This window comes from Mastigoproctus giganteus, chromosome 7, assembly GCF_048544385.1.
Source record: "Mastigoproctus giganteus isolate SK-2022 chromosome 7, ASM4854438v1, whole genome shotgun sequence".
NCBI classification, from domain to species: Eukaryota; Metazoa; Arthropoda; class Arachnida; order Uropygi; family Thelyphonidae; genus Mastigoproctus; species Mastigoproctus giganteus.
In genome coordinates, this window is record NC_143581.1 from 201,728,235 (window position 1) to 201,754,847 (window position 26,613).

General features: G+C 35.1%; 1 protein-coding gene across 1 annotated transcript in view; it reads right to left on the bottom strand.

The window, feature by feature from the left end:
- LOC150083570 (general vesicular transport factor p115-like) overlaps window positions 1–26,613 on the bottom strand; it is a 114,960-nt gene that overhangs the window by 79,281 nt on the left and 9,066 nt on the right. Inside the window, exons 2-5 of the mRNA XM_090378525.1 lie at window positions 19,474–19,560; window positions 18,507–18,657; window positions 13,663–13,766; window positions 7,401–7,559 (exon numbers count right to left, since the gene is read on the bottom strand). Coding sequence (XP_090234651.1) covers window positions 7,401–7,559; window positions 13,663–13,766; window positions 18,507–18,657; window positions 19,474–19,560 — 501 coding nt within the window. The remainder of the gene's footprint in view (window positions 1–7,400; window positions 7,560–13,662; window positions 13,767–18,506; window positions 18,658–19,473; window positions 19,561–26,613) is intronic.

Here is a 26,613-nt window from a genome sequence, read left to right on the forward strand (position 1 = left end):
TAAAAGATAAAAGAAAAATGCACGGGATAATTATAAATTATCAGGCAGCACTGAGTTGAGGGGGTGGAGAGGTAGGCAAGCTAATGCAAATTATAACAGGCCTTTGGTTCCAGAGGAAAAGCTACAAAATACTACTAATGATAATAATAATTAAAAATTAAAATAATTTAATAATTATTTATTAAAAAAAGAAAGGGAGAATGAGTTGTTCTACTAGATATGAATGGCATAACAACTGATCCTGTTCAGGTTGCTGACATATGAAATAAATATTTTCCATCTACTTTCACACATGAAGAAATTTTTAGGGATGGAGAAACCAGAAGTATATCAAGTTATAATTGGATGATTTGATTTTGATGATTTTGTAATAATTGAGAGCAAAGTGGAAGAGAAATTGTTGAAGCTAAAAGCAAATAAGGCAGGAACTGACAGAATATATCCAATTATATTTAAAAAAGCAGCAAAAGAGATGATTAAACGTTTAGCCATCATTATAAGAACATCATACTTGGGTTCATGGAAGGCCCTACAAATTGAAAATGTGCAAATGTTCCCTACAGTAGGTAATTACAGACCAGTAAGCCTGACTTCCATTCTAGGGAAAATAGAGGTAATGGTTAAAGAAGTAATGTAGGATCATCTTGACAGGAATGCAGTTATATGGTAATCACAGCACAGATTTTTTAAAGGAAGATTTTGTCTGTACAATCTGATTAGCTACTACAATGTAATAACAAAGGAACAAATGGATGAAAAAAACTAATTTTGACATCATATACTTTAATTTCAGCAAAGCTTTTGATACTGTTTCATATGAAAGCCTACTATATAAGTTGGAGCAGTGTGGCAATAGGAGGAAATTTAATGATATGGATAAAGGGATGATTGGGTGGCAGAAGATAGTGAGTGGTTATTAACAAGCTTTGCACTTTTCAGACTAATGTTATTAGGGACTTTCCACTAATAACATTACTTCAGTATTGGGTCCCTTATTGTTTTCAATAGTTATCAACAATACTGACAAAGTTTCATCAAGTTTAATGACTAGATTTGATGATAAAAATGTCAGCAGGGCAGTTAATGGCAAGAAACAAGGCATGCTATGCAATTAAGATCTGGATAAATTAGGTGGAATGACTGAAAGTGGAAACTGAGGTTTAACATTGATAAATGCAAGGAAAGGTTGGCAGAGTGGTTAAAGGAAGGAATCAAGGCATGCTACTGCAATGACACCTATAGAAATTACACAGATTCACTGAGAAGTAGCTGTTGTTATTTGTTGTTATTTGGTTTTTAGGAGCAGTAGCAACTAAGGCCATATTGCTCCGGGATATGCGGTGGTCATTCCCTGACCTTTCCGCATCCTCCGTATTTGGTGGTGACGGGCTCGAACCCCAGTCTAATCAAGAAGCGTGTGCTACGCACTGCTGCTTTTTCTCACCTGGCTACGGAGGCACCACTGAGAAGTAGCAACTGAGGTTTAAGACTGATATATGCAAGGTACTGTATATGGGTAGAGATAATCCCAGAATATCATAACAATTTCGCGATAACGTACTCATATTAGTGAAACAAAAAAGACCCACCAGTATTTGTACTATTCAACAGGAAGTTCTTTGAGCAGTGCAGACAGGATGCTAGGACAGCTCATGGGATTCTATCAATTACATACAGAAATTTTAACAGCAGGTATAAGGAGGTGATTATACCATTGTATAATCACCTCCTTGGCGATTATACAATAGCTAGATTACATCTTGAGTATAGCATACAGGTCTGGAAGCCTCATTTTAGGAAGGATGCATTGAAGCAGGTGCAGAAAATAATAACACGATAAGTCAAAAACACAAAGGGATACTCTTAACATGAAAGACAAATTCTGCAAATTGCAGAGCTTGGTAACTAAGCACCTGCATGGTGACCTGATTGAAGTGGTTACGGCTTTAAATGGATTGAGTAAACTAAATGCCAATAGCATAATTATTTCTTCTTGGATGATACACGTAACAGAACATAATTTAAAATGAGAAAGGACAGTTGCACGATAGATGTGCAAAAATTTGCTTTCAGTTCGAGAGTAGTTAATTTTTGGAACAAACTACCATCTGTTATTGTGGAGATGGTCAGCCGGAATAAATTTAAAGAAGGATTTAGTCAAATTACACCAAGTGGACAGAAATAATGGGATATCTACCTAGTAATGGATAAGCCCACCTTTCGTCCAGATGAGGGGAGTCACACGCCGAGACATTGAGTCCACTAGTTCACTAAAGCATTCCGCAGGTATTTCCATCCATGCTTGCTGCACTGCTGTCCATAATTCCGTCGCATTCCTGGGCGGATGATCCAAAGCTCGAATGGACCTTTCCACAGCATCCCAAAGACGTTTCACAGGGTTCATGTCCGGTGAATGGGGAGGCCATTCCATGGTGGTATAAAATCTGCAGAATGCTCTTCGAACCATGTTCTAGTCACCACGGCTCTGTGGGGAGGCTGGAAGAGCCCATTGCCCTGTGGGTGCACAATGACCATGAAGGGATGAAGATGGCCTGGAAGGATGGACACGTAACTGGACCATTCAGAGATTCATCAAGATGTATCAGAGGTCCCAACATGTGCCAGTTGAACGTGCCCCAGACCATCCACCTGCCCAAACAGTTCCTTGTTGACATGACGAGTGCATAGATTTGTGCAGTTTCCACCAGATATGCACCCTCCTGTCTGCTCAAAATAACTGGAAACAGGACTCATTGGCCCAGGAGGCCCAGTGCCAACGTTCTTTTGCCCAGTTGAGGTGTAGAGTCCTGTGTTGTGGTGTTAGCAGTGGGACTCTGGTGGGTCCCATAACCTCTTGTGGCTAATGATTGTCTGATGGCCTTGGTGGAGACGTTTCCGCATTGAAGTTGGCAGTGATTTGTGCCACTGTCGCTCTCCAGTTGGCAAAAACAATGCAAGACAGACATCGAAGGCAACGTTCATCCACCACCTTTCTCTGCCTACAGTGCTGTCCATGATGAGATTTATTCCGGAAATGGTGTATTCCCCGATACGCTCTTGATACTGTCGAACGGGATAGTGGAATTTCTGTACCACCTCGGGTCGCCTTCTCTATCGTCCCCATATTTCTGTCTTTTCTCCCCAGCCTTCTGTCTCCCCCACTCTACCTAATACACAAGTGTATACCACAAATAACTTAAAATTTAATAATGACTAAATTTAATTGTGTTCACACTAAACTCATTTTGCCTTTCTGCACAATTTTCTTAACAACCACTGAGAGAAAATATACATACATTTTTTTTTTTTTTTTTAGGTCCTAGCCACTGAAATCTCAGGAAATTAGGTGACAGGACCTGCCAGAGTAAATATTTCAATACTAGTGTACCTGGTCTGCCTCCACGAGGCATAGTGTGGACAACGTTGGGCCCCAGCAGGGGTCTAGCGGCCAAATGGCCAGAAGAACAACGATACACAACACTACACTCATACAATATCCATACACTTAAATCTCTGGCCTTTACAGTGAACTGTTACACCCACAATGAAAGCAACACGGAGATGGGGGAAACCCCTGGTGCCGTTAGACACGAACACACTATACACACGACCTCCGCCATAGAATGACCCATGTGCCAGGCACTCACTATCATCCCTCTTTCGAAGTTAATTAACTCACAACATTTATCCATACAGACATTGAATTACAATCTAAGTGAAGGCAGTTATGCTGTTGTTGTTGTTGTTTTTGGTTTTCAGGAGCATTAGTAACTAAGGCCATATTGCTCCAGGAAATGCGGTGGTCATTCCCTGACCTTTCTGCATCCTCTGTATTTGGTGGTCACAGGCTCGAACCCCGGTCTAATCAAGAAGTGTGTGCTACGCACTGCTGCTCCTGCCCAACTGGCTATGGAGGTGCCTTGGGGGATCATGTGCTTCAATATAAAGACACTGGATTGGAGAAGTCCTGAAAGCTCCCAGTGCAGTCCTCAGAGCACCGTGATGGATCACATTTAGCCGTTTTAAAGTAGTGCTCCTGACAGAGTCATACACTGGACAACTATAATCTAGTCGTGAAGAGATTAAACTTCCATAAAGATGCAGTAAAGTATATCGATCAACTCCCCATGACATCAACTGATCAAAGACTGATCAAAGTATATTCAAATGCTTTATACAAGAAGTTTTCAAATAACTGATGTGGGCTTGGAAATTTAGTTTGCAGTCTAATATTAGTCCAAAAAATTTAACGGTATTAACAAGCGGGATTGGAGTATTGTTTATTTGTAGTTCAGGTTCGGGATGGAGAGCTCATTTTTAGCAAAAGTGAGTGACAGTGCATTTCTTTTCTGAACCGTTCCATGAAGTCCAGGATTCTATTTTGGTTATGGCAAGCTGGAGATGCTGTTTGATGGTATTCATACTTTGAGATTGAATGGTAAGGTCATCTGCATACATATAAGTTTGAACAGTTTTTGAGATATCCCATGTCATGCTGCTAACTTGGATTGAAAACAGTGTTGGATTAAGTATTGATCACTGTGGGACTCCCACTTCCTGAATGTGAGATGTAGAGAGTACGTTTTTATTTCAGACCTGAAAAGAGCACAAGTGCAGGAAAGTCTGAATTATTTCCAGCAAATGGCCCCGAAGCCCCAGGTGGTAAAGATCCATGTAGTATCAAATGCCTTTTCAAGATCTAAATTGATCATGACTAGATGTTTCACGACAAAGTTTCTTGCATCATATGCCTCCTAATGCTAATGCTAAAGGCATTGCGGATATGAGATTCAGCTTTGATAAGCACATCTAACATTGATCTATTCTTTCAAAACCCATATTGTTGTTCTGGAAAGAGATTCTCTGACTCCAGGATGTAAGTGAGCCTAGTATGAACATCCTTTCAAAAATTTTTCCCATGCAGCTCGTAAGAGATATTGGCCTGTAATTTTCAACAAAGGAAGGATCTTTTTCTGGTTTTGGTAAGGCGCTAATGAACGAATGGCACCAGGAAGAAGGAAAGGCATTTTCAGAGACGATCCAATTATAAAAAAATTAATAGGGACCTCAAGTCTTCAAGTAAATGCTTTAGCATAATATAATGAACACCATCTGGACCTGCTGCACTATTGGAAGATCTCTTTAATGAGTTAGTTAGTTAGTTCGTTAGTTAGTTATTTGGTTTTTAGGAGCATTAGCAACTAAGGCCATATTGCTCTGGGATATGCGGTGGTCATTCCTGACCTTTCCGCATCCTCTGTATTTGGTGGTGACGGGCTCGAAACCCGGTCTAATTAAGAAGCATGTGCTACGCACTGCTGCTTCTTCCCACCTGGCTACGGAGGCGCCTCTTTAATGAGTAAATGGTTGCTTGCACGGGAATGAGCGATGCTTGAAGACTCTTTCTGCCATCACTTAATACAACTCCTCGAACAACTTGATAGTTGTTAAAAAAATGCACACAAATGACTTGCAATACAAACGGAGAGAAAAACAGTCACACAGGTTAGCTGGGATGGTGTATTGCACATGGTCCTTGGAACTTTAACATGTATGCAATGGATATGGTCCTGGAACCTGATTGCCAAACCTTGTAAGATATTCAATTATGTAAGCAATCAAAAATTTAATGGAATGCACAATTACATAGATAATAAAAAATATAACAGGATGTGCAATTACATAAGTATTACATATATGCTAAATAAATTGTTTGTTTTTATTAGCCAATACAAATGTACGTGGCTTTCTGAGACACACCTGATGTTTAAGGCCTGTGTAGAGGATGTGCAATTACATAAGTATTACATATATGCTAAATAAAAACAAACAAGTTTTTATTAGCCAATACAAAGGTACGTGGCTTTCTGAGACACACCTGATGTTTAAGGCCTGTGTAGAGACCGGGCTAAAGTATCAAAAAAAAAAAAAAAATTTTAAAACTTCAAAGAAATAAAATCTGTTCAGAGATTTCTGAGATAATTAAAACACAAAGAAATCCTTACCAATAAACAACTTGATTTTGTAGTTGTACGTTTAGTGTGGTATTTACCAGTTTCATATCAGGCTATCTAAGTATTATGAAAATTTGGTTGTATTTTGTCTTATTTCTGAAAAAATACTCATAAATAGTAAGCATGAGAAGAATTTAAAATAGGAGTTAGGATTCCAATAGAGTAGGGCGAGAAACCTCGCCCTGCTCTATCAGCTTCAACTTCTTGAATATCCGCTATCAATTCCTTAAATGCTGATCTCCAGTGGGGCAGAGACAACCTAGTTGATTTCAATCCTTCTAAAACTCAGTCCTGTCTTATATCTTGCAAAAAGGATTCTTCTGCTCCTGTGCTTATCTTTGGTGACACTCCAATTTCTAGGCAAGATCTCTTTTGGGGATTACTCTGACTTCTAATCTCTCTTGGCACAAGCACATTACATTGACTCCTCTGCATCTAAAAAACTTGGTTTTCTCTTTCGCTCTCAGAGTTACTTTTCATCTAAACAGCTGTTCACTCTGTACAAATCGCAAATCCACCCTGCCATGGAATATTGTTCCCACATCTGGGGCAGTGCTCCCAAAACTTCTTTCAGGCTTCTAGATTCCATTCAGAAGAGGGCAGTTAGGTTAATTAATGACTCATCTCTAACAGTCTCTCCACTCTCTGTCTCATTAATGTACTGTTTCTGCTGCATGCCTTCCTACAGATATTTCTGTGGGCACTGTTCTACTGAATTGGCTTCTATAATTCCCGCTCTCTCTTTCAAAACAGTACAAACGTGTGCCGCCACCAGCCAACATCCATTTACTGTCCAACTTCAAACTCACAGAACCAACTTTTCATCTTCCTCATTTATTCATTCAACTGCTGTTTTCTGGAACAACCTTCCTTCATATGTATTTCCTGAAAATTACAGTCTACAGAAGTTCAAGTCTAATGTCAACAAATATCTTCTTTCAGCTTTTCAACCTTCAACCCATGCATGGTACTAAGTACTACAGATTCTAATACCTCTTGTGTTTGGGGTTTTTATAAAAAAAAATATATATATATGTGTGTATATATATATTTCAGAACTCTAACTCCTCTTTTAATACGTTTTATACATATTGACTATCCAGTAATTTTATTAGGTGGACAATGAATTGAATTTTTTAAAATAAAATACTCTTGCAAATATGCAAACAAGCTCTATAACAAAATGACCTCTACATTTCTGTCCGCCTTTAAAGTTATCAGGTGTATGCTGAATGAGTTCTGTCTCAGAATGTCACTAACTCAGTTTGAAGCTTATATTAAAACAATATCAATTGACTTTTTCAAATGAAAGACATCATTCTATAGGCTTGTAAAATTTACTCAGTTATTTTAATAAATAATAAAAAATAAATATTTGCTTCATACATGATTGCGAATAAAATCTCTCCTATCATTTAAAAGATCCATGAGGCGAGAGATGCCCATCGGACTCAATAAAATATAATCTTGGACTTCCTTAGGTCTATGAATTAATAAACCTGTCAGCAATTTTACAACAGGCCATCTTATCATAGAATTAGATTCCTACAAAAAGAAAGGAAAAAAAAAAACATAATTGTATTTAAAAGTTTATCACTTTAAAACATCAGCTATATGACAGCATTTTCTTCAGGAAATGCTGTCATATAGCTGATGTTTGGAAAAATGGTACACATTAATTGAACAATTTATCAGGAATACTTACCTGTAAAAAAATCAAATGTACTACTTGAAGTACCAATCTCATGAATCTAAATATTGTGTATGTAGACTGATAGCAGACATCTCTGGCACTTAGACAATAATATAAATTATATAATACTTATATAATAATACAAGTTGGCCTGCTCGTATTATTATACTTATATAATAATACGAGCAAATCAACTCTGAGCACAAAATCATAGTGGGCAGAGTTCAGATGCTAATATCACCACAACAGCACTCTTGGTTTTATGCCTGTACACAACAAGTAACAAGGATCATCAAGAATTGCTTTTAACTAAGAAAATGAGTAGCTCATTTCTAGCCAAAAAAAAATGTGGACAACGAGTGAACAGTGAATGTCAAAGGGTATGAGAGGCTAGTCAGATTGTACAGGTGAACAGATGTGTCACAATTATCCAAAAGAAACTGAGGACCAAAAAAAATAGTTCTCTAGTCCATGTCCCACTATGCAGATCAGAAGGCTAACTTATGAAGAAAATAGCATGAAGCCGCAGGCCATCATACATGGTAGAGACAATGAATGGTAAGGATATGTACAGACAGTAAACTCTACTTAAAAATTTTGCTACCTATCCCCAGATGATGGCTACTTCTGGCAGGACAAGTGCCATACTATCAGGCCTGTACAGTGCAGAAGATTCTAGGACCATAATAGCAACTTCTCTAGTTTCCTGCTCCACACCAAATCTAAAACTAACAAAACATTTGTGGATGAGGTGAAAAGAAACATCAGGTGCATTACACCATTTCCATCCACGTCCAGGAATCAAGAGGCTATTCAGTCTACATGGCTAAATACACAAGATGAATGGTATAATGAAATCATGAGCAAATAATTGTCTAATAAACTCCCAGTGAGTAAATACTCACAAAATACATTACAGCACATGAAATGACAAACAATTATAACCAGAGAAGAACTGGAATTAAGGTTTTTCAATAAGGCACCTGACTCGGGTATAAAATTGGGTTGAAAAAGTTGAAGGATTTAATCATATATGTTAACATGATGTAGTTTTGAGGGGGGAAAGGAGAGAACATCTAAGTAGTTGCCTTAGGTGCAAAAATACTTCATTCCAGTCTTAAAGGACTTTTTTTTTTTAATTTAGAAAGTTAGTTAGGATTATTAAATATTTTGAATTCCTAAGCATGGGGGATTCCATTTATTTACTAGAGATACATTCACAAGGCTAATCAAACATCGGACGTAAGAAGTCGCAAAAACATGATATTAGAAAAGCACAAGCTATCAAAAACTCAAGCTATTTCTAAAGGATTTTATCTTACAAGGTTCCTCTACTGACTTTTACATTTTAAAAATGTGTTATTGGAAACCTTAAATTGTCTAAATTTGTAAATGTCCCAAACCAGATAGTATAAATACCAACACAATTATAATAAATAAAAGAATATCTAAAAGTTTAGGATAATGAAAAAAACTGTGAAATTTACGTTCACATTGGAGAAGAGAGAAAGACCACCAGACAGAAACAAAAGACATTTAAGAAGAAATACAGTATTAACTTTAACTTTGGGAGGGGACTAAATATAACATCATCATGCCCACCCAAACAACAAACACCTATTTATGAGTGAAAGAAAAACATATACAGTATAACGATAATGTATAATCATGAATTACAAAAGTTCATTTAAAAATAATTACTTTTTTTGTTAAGTTTTTAAAATTTTGGTGAAATCAGATCCACAAACACTCACTTTAAAAGGTCAACAGGTTTTATTTTATCTATATGAGTTTTATGGTGTTTACTGTTTATCACTAATTTAGTGTTCATTACTGTGTACACTAATTTAGTGCTTTTTTGATATGTAGTATTGACTATCAGTTATCACAGTATAAAAATAAATGAGTAAAGCCAAATTTCTTAATGATTAGTTGGCTTTTAATTCACTTTTAATGATTATGTTTTTAATTCACTTGTAACCATCATCATATATTCATCAAAATATATCCTACACTTCCATCATTTTAAGAACATCTTCATGAGAGGTTATGGTTCTTTAGAATATGCCACTTTCAAACATGTAATCAACTGTTTCAATTTTCAGTAAAGGCAACAGTCACAGCATTGCAATTTCTCTAGATATCTGCTTCTTTGTCTTACTCAGCTTGAATCATCATCTATCCTTCCATTCAACCTATCAAAGACTTGTTGCCAATAGCATTATATAATAATACATGATTTTATTATATATTACAGTGAAACTTCTCTTTAACGGACAGCCATGGGGAAAGAAAATGTGTCCGTTAGAGAGAAGTGTCCGCTAACAAGAAGTCTGAGGGAGGAAAAAAAAAAAGAAAGAAAGAAAAATTGTTAAACGTTTAATGTAAAATTAAATTAAATTATATACAGATTTTGCACAATATTTTTGTAAATAATATACATACAATTGTGCTATGTATATTATGACTTTATCTTAAGAAAAATACATACAGTAATCACTTATTTTCTTCTGCACCTTCTTCCGGCTGATAATTTTGTTTTCAACATTTGTTTGGAGTGAAGAAACCATCAAAAGTCCTTCAGTATCTTCTTCAGCGGTGAAAAACATTTTTAAACGATTGATTTGTATGAGCGCTTCTTCTATTTTCATCGGTGGTTCGTCGTTAATATGTTCTTCGACAGAATGACCTCCTTCCATTTCTTCATCCTCATGAGGAACTTCTTGAAAAATATGGATGATAATGTCGTTGATATCTATAGCACCATCTTCTGTAGTGAGGTTCGAGTCTATATCTTTGTAGCCAGGGTCACTTATAGTTGAAGTGTCGTACATTATCAACAGATGTTGAAGTTCTTGTTCTCCTTGGTGCTCCACATTGCTGTTCACAACTTCAATTTTTGCGTTTGAGAAGCCAGACTTTACAAAACAGTTCACGCCATTTTGTTTTCTAATTGCGTTTACTGAAGAGGAAATCCATTGAATCGCATCTAGGATGCTGAGTTTCTTTGCAAGGTCACTCGCACATGTTACATCGTTCATGTTTGCAATGAGATGTCTTAAAACACATTTTCTGTAGTGAAGTTTAAAATTTTTTATTATCCCTTGATCCAAGGGCTGACACTCTGCAGATGTGTTTGGTGGCAGAAAAACGATTTGAATGTTGGACAATTCAATGTGCGAGTGAGATGCAGCATTATCCATGAAAAGAATAATTTTTCTGTTTTGACGAATCATGTTTTAGTTAAAGTGACTTATCCATTCGCTCATGATATCTTGTGTCATCCACACTTTTTTATTAGACTTCCAGTCAACATTCAAAAGATTCAACTTTATGCCCTTGAAACAATGAGGATTTTGTGGTTTTCCTATAACAAGAGGTTGTTCAAAGTCTCCCAGCATATTTATACACAATAGTACAGTCAAGCGTTCCTTAGAAATTTTTCCGCCCTGGCACTTTTCGTTTTTTAGACTCATTGTTTTTTCAGGAAGAGCTTTAAAAAACAACCCTGTTTCGTCACAGTTGTAAATATCCTTAGCTTCAAAATCACAACATAAATCTTCCAATTTGACGGTCCACTCTGTTACAACCCCAGTATCAACAGATCCACCTTCACCACTTACGGTTTTCCAAGAAATTTTATGCCGAGTTTTGAATTTGTCTAGCCATCCCACAGAAGCTTTGAACCCACTTACTCCCATAGATTTCACAACCTCCAAAGCCTTTTCCCTAATAATAGGCTCATTAATGGGAATTTTTTTAGCATGTTCGCAACAAAACCACTCATACGTAACATTGTCAATTTGAAGTCCAACAGTTTTCGGGAATGATTTTTGAACCTGATCATTTCCGTGTTGCCGAAATTATTTGAGCAGTTCATTTTTTTTTCTTTAGGATGTCGCTTACCTGCGTCTTCCCAATTTTGAATTTTGCAGCGAGATTGCGAACACTATTTTTTTGGCGATCATACGCATTAATGAGTTCGACTTTATCTTTTAAAGTTAAATGTTTACGAGAAGACATTGTGCACTTCACACGACACTGAACAAAACTGAAAACTGAAAAGACGAAAGGCCGACCACATTACCTGCGTCTTCCCGATTTTGAATTTTGCAGCGAGATTGCGAACACTATTTTTTTGCCGATCATACGCATTAATGAGTTCGACTTTATCTTTTAAAGTTAAATGTTTACGAGAAGACATTGTGCACTTCACACGACACTGAACAAAACTGAAAACTGAAAAGACGAAAGGCCGACCATATCCCCCCCCCCGCACAAACCGAATTCATCGGAACTTTTACACGTGCCTTAAAATTCTTGAAAAAGGGTTTAGAACCGCGACGTAAACCTTGATAAAATTCAGAGAATCGGAAATAGAAAATAAACACACGATTGAGGCAATACGTGGAAGAAAAGTTCCTAGAAAAAGGGCCGTGAGCTCTCCCGCAGTCCGTTATGGGGAGATCAAATTAAGTGCTAATCTAAACGAAACAGTGCAGATTGACTGTCCGCATCCGTTACAGAGAATGTCCGCTAGACAGAAGCTGCAAACACATTAAAACCAATGGAGGTGAGTTGGGGAATTTGAAAATGTCCGTTGTAGAGAGATGTCCATTAACGAGAGGTGTCCGTTAGAAGTTTCACTGTATATTCATAAAATATTATTTTACAAAGTATTATTACCTAATGCATTTCCAGACCATAAGCATAGGAATACACAAATTTATTTGCATGTGCAAACGTATAAATATGAAACTTCTGATTCCAAATATAACAAAATATTTTAAAATATATTAGTTCCTCAGTTCAAATTGCCATGTCTGCTGATGACATCAAACTGTACTAATCCATTTGGTATTCATTGGATGAAATTTAACTCCAACAAGATCTAAACAATCTCATGCACCAAATCTCAAACAATGGACTCTCTATAAATCCATCTAGTCTAATAAATCTTTTGCAACTTCCAGATCAACTAACTGCTACTATACTGTTCAAGTTGAATATTTTGTATTCAAAAGAGTGATCAAATTACCAATTTAGGAGTTATTTTTGCAAGCAACTTCCAATTTGGCAACAACAATATCAATCATGTTATTAGTAAATCTTTTAAAATAATTGGATTCAAGAGGATTCTTTCCACTTTAATGATTACAGATATGCTGTCCCATTCTACCAGTCATCAAATATGCTTCTATTGTCTGGAATCCCTACAGCAAGATTTGCTTGAAAAAACTCAAAGCCGTCCAGTATAACTTCATATGGTACCTCTCCTCCAGGCAACTGCTGCTCTACTACTCATATTACTATCAGACACATTGGATTTACTTTCATCTCAAAAAGTCTCAATGTCAAAAGAATCCTAGCTGATATAAAGTTTCTTTATAAAATTCTCTCTGGGAAAATGATGATTCTCCAGAACCATTGGAACCGCTCAACTTTCATGCTCTTCCTCGACCGACCAACCAACTGCGATATCAAGAAATAGTCCTATAAACAGACTCTCTTTAGTTTCAAATAATCTCAGTTAAGATGTCTTTGACAACTCAGTTAATATCCTTAATGCCATTAATGTCCTTGCACATCCCTTGGTACAATAAGTGATATAGTCTAATTAGGCTTCTTTATTTTTTTTACTGGTTGTTATTATTATAGTTATTTTCATTCTGTACACATGCACTGTAATTGGTTACTCTTTAGTGCATATTCTATTTTAATAAAATAAAATAAATTATAAAATAAATGTTCATATGGTTCTGTTTATATTGTGTAAGGATGGAGGAGTTTAAAACTTCACTGAGTACATTAATGATGGGCTGCATACTTTTTTTGTGTATAAGCTCAATTTAGCAACCTATCCACATCAATGTATGTCATCTCAAGACCACACCAAACCTGAAAAAATTTATTCTATTTTAAAATATCTATAATCTTAGCAATCAATATTATTACCTCAAGTAACTCAACTAACAATATTATATTCTGCAGTTTTTTGATAAAAATTTCAGTGAATTGAATACCCAAATCCTCAGCTTCTTTCTTCATTTCATTTGATTCTGTAAGGAAATAAATTAATAATATTTTTATGTGCTGACTAGGATAATGATAATATGATTATTATGAGACAGAAAAGTAGGAAAAAGAATATATATGAGTTTATATGAGTTTAAATATATAAATAAATGCAGAGTCACATTGTTCTATGGTAATTTAAATAAAAATTTTTAGTTCACAACTGTTTATAGTGTTTATACCACTTATATGAAAGAACAAAAATTTACTTGTGTAATTATTGCACTTTTTATGCTAATTCTGTAGTCTTAAATGTGACAATTATATTTAAAATTTGGTATTAGTATTAGAATAAACAAAATATGGAAGTAGACAGGCTTATGAAGCAACAATCTCTTAAAATAAATTATTTCACATATATAAAAAGAAAACTGCTTATATCTAGTCTGAAACTATTCATTCATAATTTAAATAAGTGGGCACTGGTGTCCATCCTGAGAGAGAGTGAAAAAATATTCTCAAGTTTCCCCAACACTTTTAAGGTAAAACTCTCCATTAGATTATGTATTACAAAACTGGAATCTCTTCCTATTTTGCCAATAACTAACCTTGTGATTCTTTGTTCAGCCATTCCAAGATAGCCACATCCTTCCAGAATGTGTCTCTAAGCTATTCACAAAGGATGTGGTTCTGACAAATTTTATGTAAATCATACAACCTTCTGCTATTTTGTACTGATTTTTTGTAAACCTTGCAAGGTAGTAGCCGAGTGGTCAGCACAAAGGAGCACATATTTTGGTTAACCATAGTTTGAACCCATGCAACTGCTAAATATGATAATTATCATATCCTTGTCAAAATTATTACTTGTAAGCTCCTCTGACTTGCCAGAACATTTTATTTAAAAATTTTATGTGTAAATACCATATATCATATTATATGGTGTGGGTTTTTTGTAAACCTTACAAGGTAGTAGCCGAGTGGTCAGCACAAAGGAGCACATATTTTGGTTAACCATAGTTTGAGCCCATGCGACTGCTAAATATGATAATTATCATATTCTTGTCAAAATTATTACTTATAAGCTCCTCTGACTTGCCAGAACATTTTATTTAAAAATGTTTTATGTGTAAATACCATATACCATATTATATGGGGTGGGCGGATGTATGCATACCTAAATGGACGACAGAAACTGATGAGACTAGTAACACAGAAGAAAAATGCATGGGATAACTTAATATGGGACACAGAAATTTTCTGTAAATATAAACTAGTCTGCAATGAAGTCACAAAGAGAGTTAGGCAGGCTAAGGCAGATTTTAGAAATTTCTGGCTTCTTGTAATCTGCCTTAGAAGAACAGTAGTGACAAATTCTTTGTTTATGTTGACACAAGAAGGAAGGGAATAAACCACATTGGCCCACTATATATGAATGGTATAACTACTGATGATCCCATTAGCAGAGGCATATGATGCAAGAAAGCAAGCTTATATAGCATCAGCCAAAAAAAAAACTTCTCATTTCACTCCAGATGTTTGTCTAGTTCTGCCTTGAATTTATTTAAGCTGTCAACTTCTACAACGACAGATGGAAGTTTGTTCCAGAAATCAACCACCTGCTGGCTAAAGGCAAATTTCTGCACATCTATTCTACAACTGTCTTTCCTCAATTTTAATTTATGCCCCTCAGGTAAGTAATCTGGGCAAGAGGAAGAATCCCATCAACATTGAGCTTGCTCACACCATTCAAGGCCTTATACACCTCAATCAGCTTGCTAACAAAATAAGCTTACTGACAAAACTAAATAAATATTTTGTATTTTACATTCATGCATGAAGAAGTATTTAGGGATGGGCACACCAGAATTATGCCAACTCATAACTGGAAGCCAACTGATTTTGAGATAACTGAGAAGAAAATTGAAGAGAAACTGTTAAAGTTAAAATTAAACAATAATAATAATAGTATTTGCCATATAGTGCAATGAAGCGACAAGCTGTTTTATGTACTGGCTAAAAAAAAGTAGATAAGAAAATATAAATTATATGCTTCTCTCCTCACATAGGTTAACCTCTGAATTTATTCAAACTGTCAGCATCAATTACCTGCAAAGGAAACTTATTCCAGCAATCAATGACTTGCTGGCTAAAAGAAAACTTCCTACAATCTAGTCTAAGCCTCTTCCCCTGTAATTTGAATTTATGATACCTAGTTTTGGAATTCTTTATAACAGTGAAAATTCTGCCTTCACTCATTTTATTAACCCTTCTCAGAGCTTTATAAACCTCAATCAGGTAATCTCTGATGTAGGCTCTGTAGCCTACATAATCAAAGCCTTTTCTCATATGGTTGCTCTTTTGTTGATGTCACCATGCGAGCTGCCCATTTTTGGACCTTTTCAAGAAGCTCAATGTCTTTTTTCAGATGAGGTCTCCCTACTTGAATATAGTATTCCAAATGTGGTCTTACAATTGCCTTATACAGTGAGATTATGACCTCCCTATCTCTACAGAATAATATTCGATAAATCATCGATAGGACACCACAGGCTTTCCTGGCTGTCTGTTTACACTGCTCAGAAAACTTATCTGCCAGAATCATAACTCCCCCAGGTCCCTTTCTTCCTCTACTGTTTTTAATTCAACCCCACAAATTGTATAATTCATTTTGGGGTTGCTATTCCCCAAGTGTAAAAACTTGAATTTTGCCACATTAAAACACAGCAGCTTTTTTGACCATTTTTGTAGCCTGTTCAGGTCATCCTGAAGGGGCACTAAGAAGTGTTTAGGGATGGGCACACCAGAATTATACCAACTTATAACTGGGAGCTAATTGATTCTGAGATAACTGAGTGGAAAATGATCATTAATTAAATGATGTTTTTCACAATGATCATTAACAACTCTACCAATCTTTATGTCATCTGCAAATTTTGACATCATGCCTTCCAATATTGTTTATGAAAATCAGAAACAACAATGGTCCAAGAACCGATCCTTGGGGAACCCCATTCTGATGTTAACACCAATCTAAAGAATATTCATAATCACAACCCCAAATAAGACACATGAGGCTGATGGAATCTATCCAATTATAAAGGAAGCAACAAAGAGGTTTTTTTTTTTTTTTTTTGTTAGTTGTTGGCACATCGGCTTCTGTGGCCATAATGCACCTCCCAAGGTTTTTGCACTACTCTGATTCAAGCCCGAGGCGGGATTCGAACCCGCGACCTTTGGGTTGCCAGGCAGGCATTTTACCCACCCGGCTAAGCAACAAAGAGGTATGTAAACCTTTGGCCATAATTGTGAGATCACTGCATTCAGGAGAGGTCTCTATAGATTAGAGATGTACAAATGTCTCCCATAAAGGGGAATCAAAGGCGTAATTAGAGACCTGTAGGCTTAACTTCTGCTCCAGATAATGGAGTCAGTGATCAAAGAAATAATACAAGATCATCTTTACAGGAATACAGTTATATGGCAATAACAGCCTGGATTCATTACGGGAAGGTTTTTGTCTGACCAATCTGATTGGTTAACAAAGGAACTGGAAGTAAAATATAATTTTGGCATTATATAATTAGATTTCAGCAAAGCTTTTTATATTGCTCCATATGAAAGACTGCTATACAGTTTGGAGCAGTATGGCAAGTTACTGCTATGTATAAAGATGTGGTTCAGTGGCAGAAAGTGGTTATGGATGGACATTGCCTTTGTTCAACTGATGTTATTAGTGGAGGCCCTCATAGTGTTAGTTCAGTGCTGGATCCTTTACTGTTTTCAACATTTATTAATAATACTAATGAAGCCATATCAAGTTTGTCCAAGTTTGCAGATGGTATGAGGGTTGGCAGGTTGGTTAAAGACAGAAATCAGAGTAAGATGCTGCAACAAGACCTAGAAAATTAGCCAGAAAAAGTGGCAAATAAGGTGTAACATTGAAAAATAAAAGTTACTGAATATGGGAAGCAATAATCCCAAAATAACATACTAATTACGTGGTAACATACTCAAGGGATGTAGAGCGAGAAAATGATCTGGGATTAATATTACAGTCCAACATGAAGTTCTCTGACAGTACAGACAGACTGCCAGGACAGCTCATGGGGTTCTGCCCACGATATACAAGAATTTTTTCAGTAGAGACCAGGGGTGATTGGCCCATCACATAAGGTAATGGATGGGGTCTGGAAGGCTCATTTTAGAAAGGACATGGATCTGTTGGAATGGGTGCAGTGAAGACAACAGAATTAGTCAGGGACAAAAAAGGGTAAACTCACCAAGAAAGAATTCAGTTCTGCAATTTGATGCATGGAAACTAGGCACTTGCAAAGAGACTTGATTAGTGTTTAAGGTCCTAAATGGATTGGATAAATTAAATGCAGATGATATCCTAACTTTTGCTCAGACAACACATGTAAAGGGACACAAATTTAAATTGAAAAATATGGTTGTAAGATAGATTGTAGATTTTGGTACTTATTTTTATAAATATGACATTAAAATGGCCATGAAGTACTTTTAGCATAGCATTCATTTCTGAAACATTTTTCTGCTATAAACTTGGCATGCAATCATTAGGAAGAGGATGAATACATAAACAAATACAGTAAATGTAAAAAAAAAAAAAAAAAAAATACCGAATAAATCTCACTGATTTGTAAGTGTGAGTAACACACACACACACACACACACACACACACACACACACACACACACACACACACACACACACACACACACACACACACCTTACTTATTTAGATAGTAAAATTACAGACCTTCTTCTTCTTCTTCATCTTCTGGACAGCCAGATATGACATTTGAAAGAGCATATAGTGCATATCCCATGATTTCAACATCTTCTCTGTCTTTTTCTAAAACTTTAAGTAAGGCATCCATACCATAAGCACCAACTTCTAACCTGAACTTCTGAAATCCCAGTATTAAAAAAACTTTGTTACAACAGAACTACAACATATTTTACTTTTTCTTGCAGCTCATAAGTCAATTATAAAAAAACAAATTTTTAAATTTTGTTCTAAAAAATTTCCTTTAAAATGAATTTATGCTTGGTGTATAATCTACAAAAGTTTCTTTTTTTTTATTACCATAGTAGATCTCAATAGTTTTCTTATTGCTAAATTAATCAAATACACAATTGATATTTCTACGTTACTATCCTACTTAAATTTTATTTGGCTAAGTTTACCCTGTGGGCAATTTCTTATGTCTAGTTTGACGCTATTCATACATAATATAAGATAGCAAAGTCAAGCCCATAGAATGCATGGTCAATTGCTAACTGTTTCTCAGCTGCAACAAAAAATAAGAAAGTCTACTTATTTATAATTTGATCTACTAATTTTATATTGATACTTTCAATTCTTGCAATAGAACTTACAATTATATTAACAAATTGAATTTTCTGCATTATGTTATGTCACTGAATTATGCTGTATTTAATTAAATTTAATGTATTTACATTTGAAGAATTTATCAAATTCTCACTGCCAGAATGACTATCTGCATAGTCATTAAGATTACGTGAATTCATTTTTTTTTTTTTTCTATTGACTTATTCAAAAAATCTGTAATGATACTTAAAATATCTGAAGGCCAGTGCATTACTGCAAAAAAATATTTGACTAACTCATATTTTTTGAAAATATGACTTAAGTTACAGTTAGTAGTTATTCAGCAATTAATATTATTACTGATTATTGTTTATAGACAGTAATATCTCACCTTTGACAGGGATTTTAATGCACGACATGCATCTCTTCGATCCTCTAAGAGGGTTGAAGTCTCAACTCTTTCTACTAGTTTTTCAACCTGTAAAAAATGCCATATTCAAAAGATTAAATTCAAACAATATAGCACAAGCAGAACAGCAGTAACAGTACTCTTTATTGATGGAATTTGGTGTGTGTGTGTGTGTGTGTGTGTGTGTGTGTGTATATACACACACACACACACACACATATATATAAATTTCGTAATTAACATATATATACACATACTGGCCTCTGTAGCCAAGTGGTCAAGAGCAGGAGTGCAATAGCACAAGCTCTTTGAGTAAACCAGGGTTCAAGCCCCTGACTGCTAAATACAGTCAATCTGCCAATCCACACTGGACCAGCATGGCAGATTATGGTCTATTCTCTCAATGTGACTTGTTGGGGCAGTCCTCCATCCTGCAGTGGATTCACAATGGCTGCAGACTTATTTTCTATCTGAAGATGTAAAATACAACTTAAAATTATGCTTATCATTATTACATTACTGTAATGTAGGAAAACTTCATAAAGGGTTCAATAATTGATAACTTATTTTTCTAACAAGTGGGAGCAAGTCATGTATTTAATAAAGGTCACTTCCCTTCCTTTTCACATCAATTGACTCTTAGACATGTTAGACTGTTACGACAGTTAAATAGCTGTCAGGATGATGGCACTTCACTGCTTATTAATGGTATAATACTTCTCTTATATTTAAGTAGTACAGTGTTATAAATGGTGATAACACCATAACTTGAGTATGTTGTGGTTGTATTACACCCACAACATACGAGTAAAAAATTAAGCGCAATAAAGAAAATTCATTCTTCTTTTTTTAATAAACTATTGTTAGTAAAAAGGGACTCCTGCTCCACATTTTGATAAGATAATTTTGTCTAGCATCAAATTTGTATATAAAAACATTCGCAAATATATATATATATATAAAAAAAACCATCAAATAGAGTTTACATGTCAACGCAAACACACATATCAATCCGCAGGTATATGTGAGCAAGCTGGAAAACATAAGTTTAACAGGTTGGGGAAGACTATTTATGCATTGCCAGCTAGCTACCACTGTATATTACAACTCTCCAGTATTTCAATTGTTTTGCAATATTATATTTTTTGTTTATGTATACAATTTTATGTATCTTAAAATTTAAATGTACAGTATTTATATTTATTTATACAAATTTATGTAGATAGCGACTTAGGGAATTAAAAACAATTGGTTAGTGTTGTACAGAATCTATACGTAGTTTCGAAACTGCTAACATGTATGCACTACAAATATTTATTAATCATAAATTTCATAATTTTTCCTACCATAGAAGTTAGACATACAGGTCTGCAGTTAGATCAGTTGGGTAGTTTTTTTTGTTTTTTTTTTAGTCAATGCTGTGTAAGCTTGATTCCTTACATCATTTGTCAATACTAATACTAATGAGAATTCTGATCAGTAGTGTAATCCCTCCTTCCCTTCTATCATACCTCTTTCCTGTATACATACGATATCTGCATCCAACATATCAGATACGTGGTGATGACACCATGTATATGATATCCCAATTATGTTAGCATTAGTATACAAATATGTGAAAAAGACTGCTTTTTCTTTTTTGTATTCCTAATGCATCCTACATAGATGCTGGCAGTAGTGTTTTCCAGTACATCTTCAATAATCCCCCATTATTTTCCATTGTCTCATAGCCCTATAGTCATTTCCAGCTATCATTGTATTACAAGAACTGTATTACCTATTATGTAAGCCCTGTATTACCTCTATTACTTTCCAAGTTACTGTATTTCTGAACAGGATGGAACAGTTCTAAATACAGTAGACTGTTGAAATAACAGCACTCCAAATAATGGCACATTGAGATATATACATACATATACACATACATATATACAGATATATACATACAGCGCAGATGTCTGGCAGTGCTGATAAAAGAAAACGGCAAGTCACGTGATTAATGTATTTGTTTACATTCACCATTTTCAAAGTGAATTCTGCACTGATATTATGGATTATACCGATGTTTTACATTTATTTTAAATTAAAAATCCCTCACTATAGCTCCTAAAGTTAATAAACCTCATACAGAGAAGAAAAGAAGAACAACAGTAAAGCTTAGTGATACACTTGATATAATCCAAACTATTACATTAGGGTCACACAGAATATTAATTCACATACCCGTGTGTATCATGTCTGTAAATTGCGTGTGTTCTCTGCTCGATTTGTCTGCTTTGCTGGATGAAAAACCTAAGTTTCTGGGAAAAAAAATCTTGCTATCTAAGCCTGAAACCCACTAACTCAGCCACAGAGTGAAAAAAGCCTATAAAAGTTTCTCACGTCACCGAAAGGATTCGAAACCAGGCCTTTTCCACCTGGTGTGGGGAGGGCGATGACGATACCGCTGTGCTAATGCACAGGCTAAACTTGATATAATAAAGAAAATAGAACGGGACATAAGCAGAAGTGTATTAATGGCAGAATATAACACTGGATCGTCAACATGTTTATGTTTTTGGATCATTGTGTTTTGGAATATAACACTGGATCGTCAACATGTTTAGAATGCACTAACATGTTTATGTTAGTGCATTCTTAATCTCTCTATTTCTTATTTGGCCTTATTATTTCTGCATTAAAAATAAAAAACTTTCTAGATAACAGAAAAAATCAAAATAACAGCACCTTGAATATGCCGTTATTTTGAAAGACTACTATAGTGAAAGACTCTTGGTCTATGCCAAGATCTGCATCTTTACAGTGACTCCCCTCAATTTACCAATTTCTTCTAATCCTTACGATCTCCCATGTGACATTAGGAAAGAAACATGCACTTCCCTATTCGAATAAATTTAGTGATTACTAACAAATTCCCTCTATCAAATAGGAAAAGTTACTACTTAGCTTGTAGATGAAGTGAACTCATGTAGATTTAAAGAGGAATTAAATAAAATTTAAAACTTGAGAGATATTTAATTATTTTATTTTATTTATTTTCATTGGTGATAAATCATAACTTAATAATTTCTAATTATTACTCTATAATTAAAATGTATTTTATTTATTTATTTTTTTATTTTATTTATTTTTTCATGATTGCTGCTATATAAGCTTTGTTTCCTTGAATCTTTCTGCCAATTTAATAGTAACAGTAATACTAATGCTATAACATCAGAGGCTATCTTACCTTTATGTCCATTGTACCAAGTATCTTATAATGTAACTCTTTTTCCAGTTAAATTAGTGAGGTTTATTTATGCATCATGATGACATAAGTAGACAAGATCTATCTCTGGAATGCATATAGAAAGTTGTACAATCAGTGGTGTACTTAAAAACTATGGGCAATTTCAATGAAATTTATTTTTAAAATCAAAATAAAATTCCCAGAATCAGCCAGAAGCCTCAAGTAGTGAAAGTAAGAAAGGGAGTATTTGGAGAGGGAAGGGGGTGGAGAGAGAGAGAGAGAGAGAGAGAGAGAGAGAGAGAGAGAGAGAGAGAGAGAGAGAGAGAGAGAGAGAGAGAGAGACAAAAAAAGGAAAGCAAACTATCAACCAAGTGCTCAAGAAAACTTTAATTTATATATATCCTCAGATCTAAATTTCAGACGGGGACACCACATTACAAATAAGTAGCATGACAGTGGGACCTCATATTGTGTTATTAATTATTTCCTGAGGACAAAGCATTATATGAAAATAGCACTTCTTGTGTAGTACTATTTTTGTATAATTATTATTAGCCATATGGTGCAAGGAAGCCTGAGGCTTATTGCTGCACCGGCCAAAAAAAAAAAAAAAATTCCCACATTACCATGAGAGAGAGAGAGAGAGAGAGAGAGAGAGAGAGAGAGAGAGAGAGAGAGAGAGAGAGAGAGAGAGAGAGAGAGAGAGAGAATCAGAAGTAGAAGAAAATCAAGAAAGAGAAGAATGATGATATCCATCTCAGGACCCTGGGTTTGCCAAGCCCATACTCACCAGATGTGAGCCCCTGGGGTAATGCTCTGCATTACACAAAAATAGTAAAAATATAAATAAAAAAATAATAAATAATATATAAATAAAAAATAATAAATAATATATAAATTTAAAAAATAATAAATATATAAAAATAACAGCACTACACATTATGCTTTCCATATATAATGTCAAATAATATCATTATAAAACAGTGCCTATGAAGACATGATTTTGACTTCATAACAGTTTATCTAGTAGTAGTAATGGCAAATGATGCAAGAAAGCAAACTTAAAAGCACCAGTCAAAATAAAAAAAAACACAGTTCACCCATCCATACCCTCAGTTAACCGGATGCATTGCCTTTGATTTAATATTCTTCTTAACTAAGAGCATAACCCCACTACATCTTCTATCCTGTCTGTCCTTCCTGTATACATTGTACTCCCCATATTCAAATTCAGCATCACTTACAGAGTGACACCATGTCTCTGCTATTCCTACAATGCCTGCATTTGATGACTTAATCAGTACTTCAAATTCAAATTTATTTACAATGCTCCTAGCATTAGTGTACATGCAAGTATACATGCACAAGTTCTTACTCTTAGTTACCCTAACACTGCCCATGTATTCATTTGTTCCACGATGACCCACAGAAGGCCGTGAAATCCCAGACACCTTGCTTTCCAGGCTGCTGCATGTGTCAATAGTAGCAATATAAGAATCACTTTCACCTCTGCCTGCAGCTCTAATTAAACTATTAATCTGTGTATCCCCCCAAGCTAGCAGTTTTCCAACCCATTTATCACTGCCTCAATAGCCTAAGCAAATATTCTTATACCCCTTCTATTCAAGTATATTCCATCCATGTAAAAACAGTCTCTCCTGTTAACAAGCACAGACCATGCTAAGAAAAATTCTACCCCATGAGTCTTGCACATACTCTCCAGGGTTGACAAGACTCTCAACATATAATCCCTCCTATCATTTCTGGGCAGAATTGCAGACCCTTTCAAATTTTATCCTAACTCATGACTTTTTGCCAACATTGCCTGTTTTTAAAATAATCTGTTCCATCTTGATCTATAAAAGCTAATAGGCAGCTTCTTTTGGTATCTCTGTTAAACACAGAGATAGTTAACAATAAAACTTAAAAAAAAAAAAAAAAAAAAGGCATTGATTCATGCTTCCAATGAAAACAAACACAATGAACTAATGAGGCTGAACAAGTGTTCTTTGTGCACACTAGCTCTGGTGCACGAATGCTGATTGTCATACAAGATGTAAATAAAAACTGTAGCATACTTGGACATTGTTATTTATTATGCAATTTGATTTTTGAAACATAACTTGTTTATTAAAACTAATGTTTTATTTTTTGAGTTAATACTATTTTATAATGCTAGATAAATTAATGCAATACAAGATGGAATAATAAGAGGTTCCCCCGTGCTTTTTTAGGGAAGCATGATGCTTATTTGTAGTGTAACACCGAGGCAACAAAAGTGGTAACCTCAACCTTTTTGACCTCATCAATTTGAGATTGATGCCACACAAAAGGACTTTTTGTGTTTTCTCATATAAGCAAACTTATGTTTGCTACCTTGCCAGTAAAAGGGAGTTTTAGGTCCTGTGCATTTATTATGGAGTTCAGAAGAGAGAAAATTAAAATGTTAAAACTTAATATTTGACATAATAAAGTTATACAGCATATGAAAAAAATTGATAGTATCTTGTCTATGAAATTAGTGGCCAGCAGAATGTCAGTTAAAAATTATACTGCGGTCTTAATATTCAAGATGGAACAATTATGGATATCAATGAGTTGCCTCAAGATGCAATACTTTTAAACAAATTATATCACTTAAAAAGTACTAAAGAGTATTAAAAAAGTATTATGTTCACAGCATTACTAAGGGTGCTCTCATGTAGAATGCAGTTGACTGCTTACGTGGAACCCAGTTAGAAGCTTCGGCTGCGACATTCAGCCGAAGCTTCTCACTAGGTATGAACACATAGAAAGCAGTGACCAGTGCAACTTCTCACTATGCAATGGAGTAGATTTTACGGGTGCCACTGTATTACGGAATGTTAATCCCTTTAGCTTGCGGGTAAACTGGTACTGTAAAATTGCTGATCAACCCCTCCTACTGTTCAGCATGTTGTGTCCCGTAATTTTCAGGCGAAAACTTATCAAAAGATAATTATGGGGAAAAGAGAGGGAGTGGGTGATTTACTAATGCCCATCGCAGGATATTTCAATAAAATATTCTTTGGCATGAGCACTGAAATAATTGAAAGAGGAAGGGAATAATATTTTTGCAGGCGAAGAATTTAAAAATTATCAAATAAAAAAAAAACAGTTAAAGTTGCGAACTGTTCAGAAGCTATATATAAATAAGTGTTATGTATTGATAGCAGTTCAGGAGAATGGAAAAGAAAATAAACTGGAAAGAGGAAGTAGTATAGCTACAAATCGAAAAAGTAAAAAGCATAATAATAAAAGGCAAAAAATAATACATTTTAAACGTAAGATAGAATTATATACATAAGTATATTGTCCCATGCCGAACAACCCTGGCATCTCTTCCAGTGTCAACCACCAGAATTGCACAAAAAAATGATAATATCGTTTTTTTTTGTACAATCTTTCTTTTTAAAAACTAATCTCCACCATATACAGGGTTACCAGACTTCCTCGTTTCCAAAGATATGTCCTAGTTTTTATGGCGTCCTCAGATGTCCTGCGGATTTTACACTTGCGTCCTGATTTTTTTATAAATAAAAAAAAATCACCTCATCGTAAAATGAATTTTCATTAAATATTCTGTGCTTTTGCACCTTCGATCAATACAACAGAATATTTAAAATCAATGTGCTGGTTGCATTAAGTGGACTGTATTTTCTCAAAATTACACAAACTCCAGGGGCTCACATCTGGTGATTGTGGCACACTTAGGGTCCTAAGCTAGATATCATCATTCTTCTCTTTCTTGGTGATTCCCTTCTACTTCTGACTGACTGACTCTCTCTCTCTCTCTCTCCCTCTGAGTAAATCATTTCTCCCTTCCACTTTCATTTATTTCAGCGCCCATTCCAACATGTATGTATATATATATG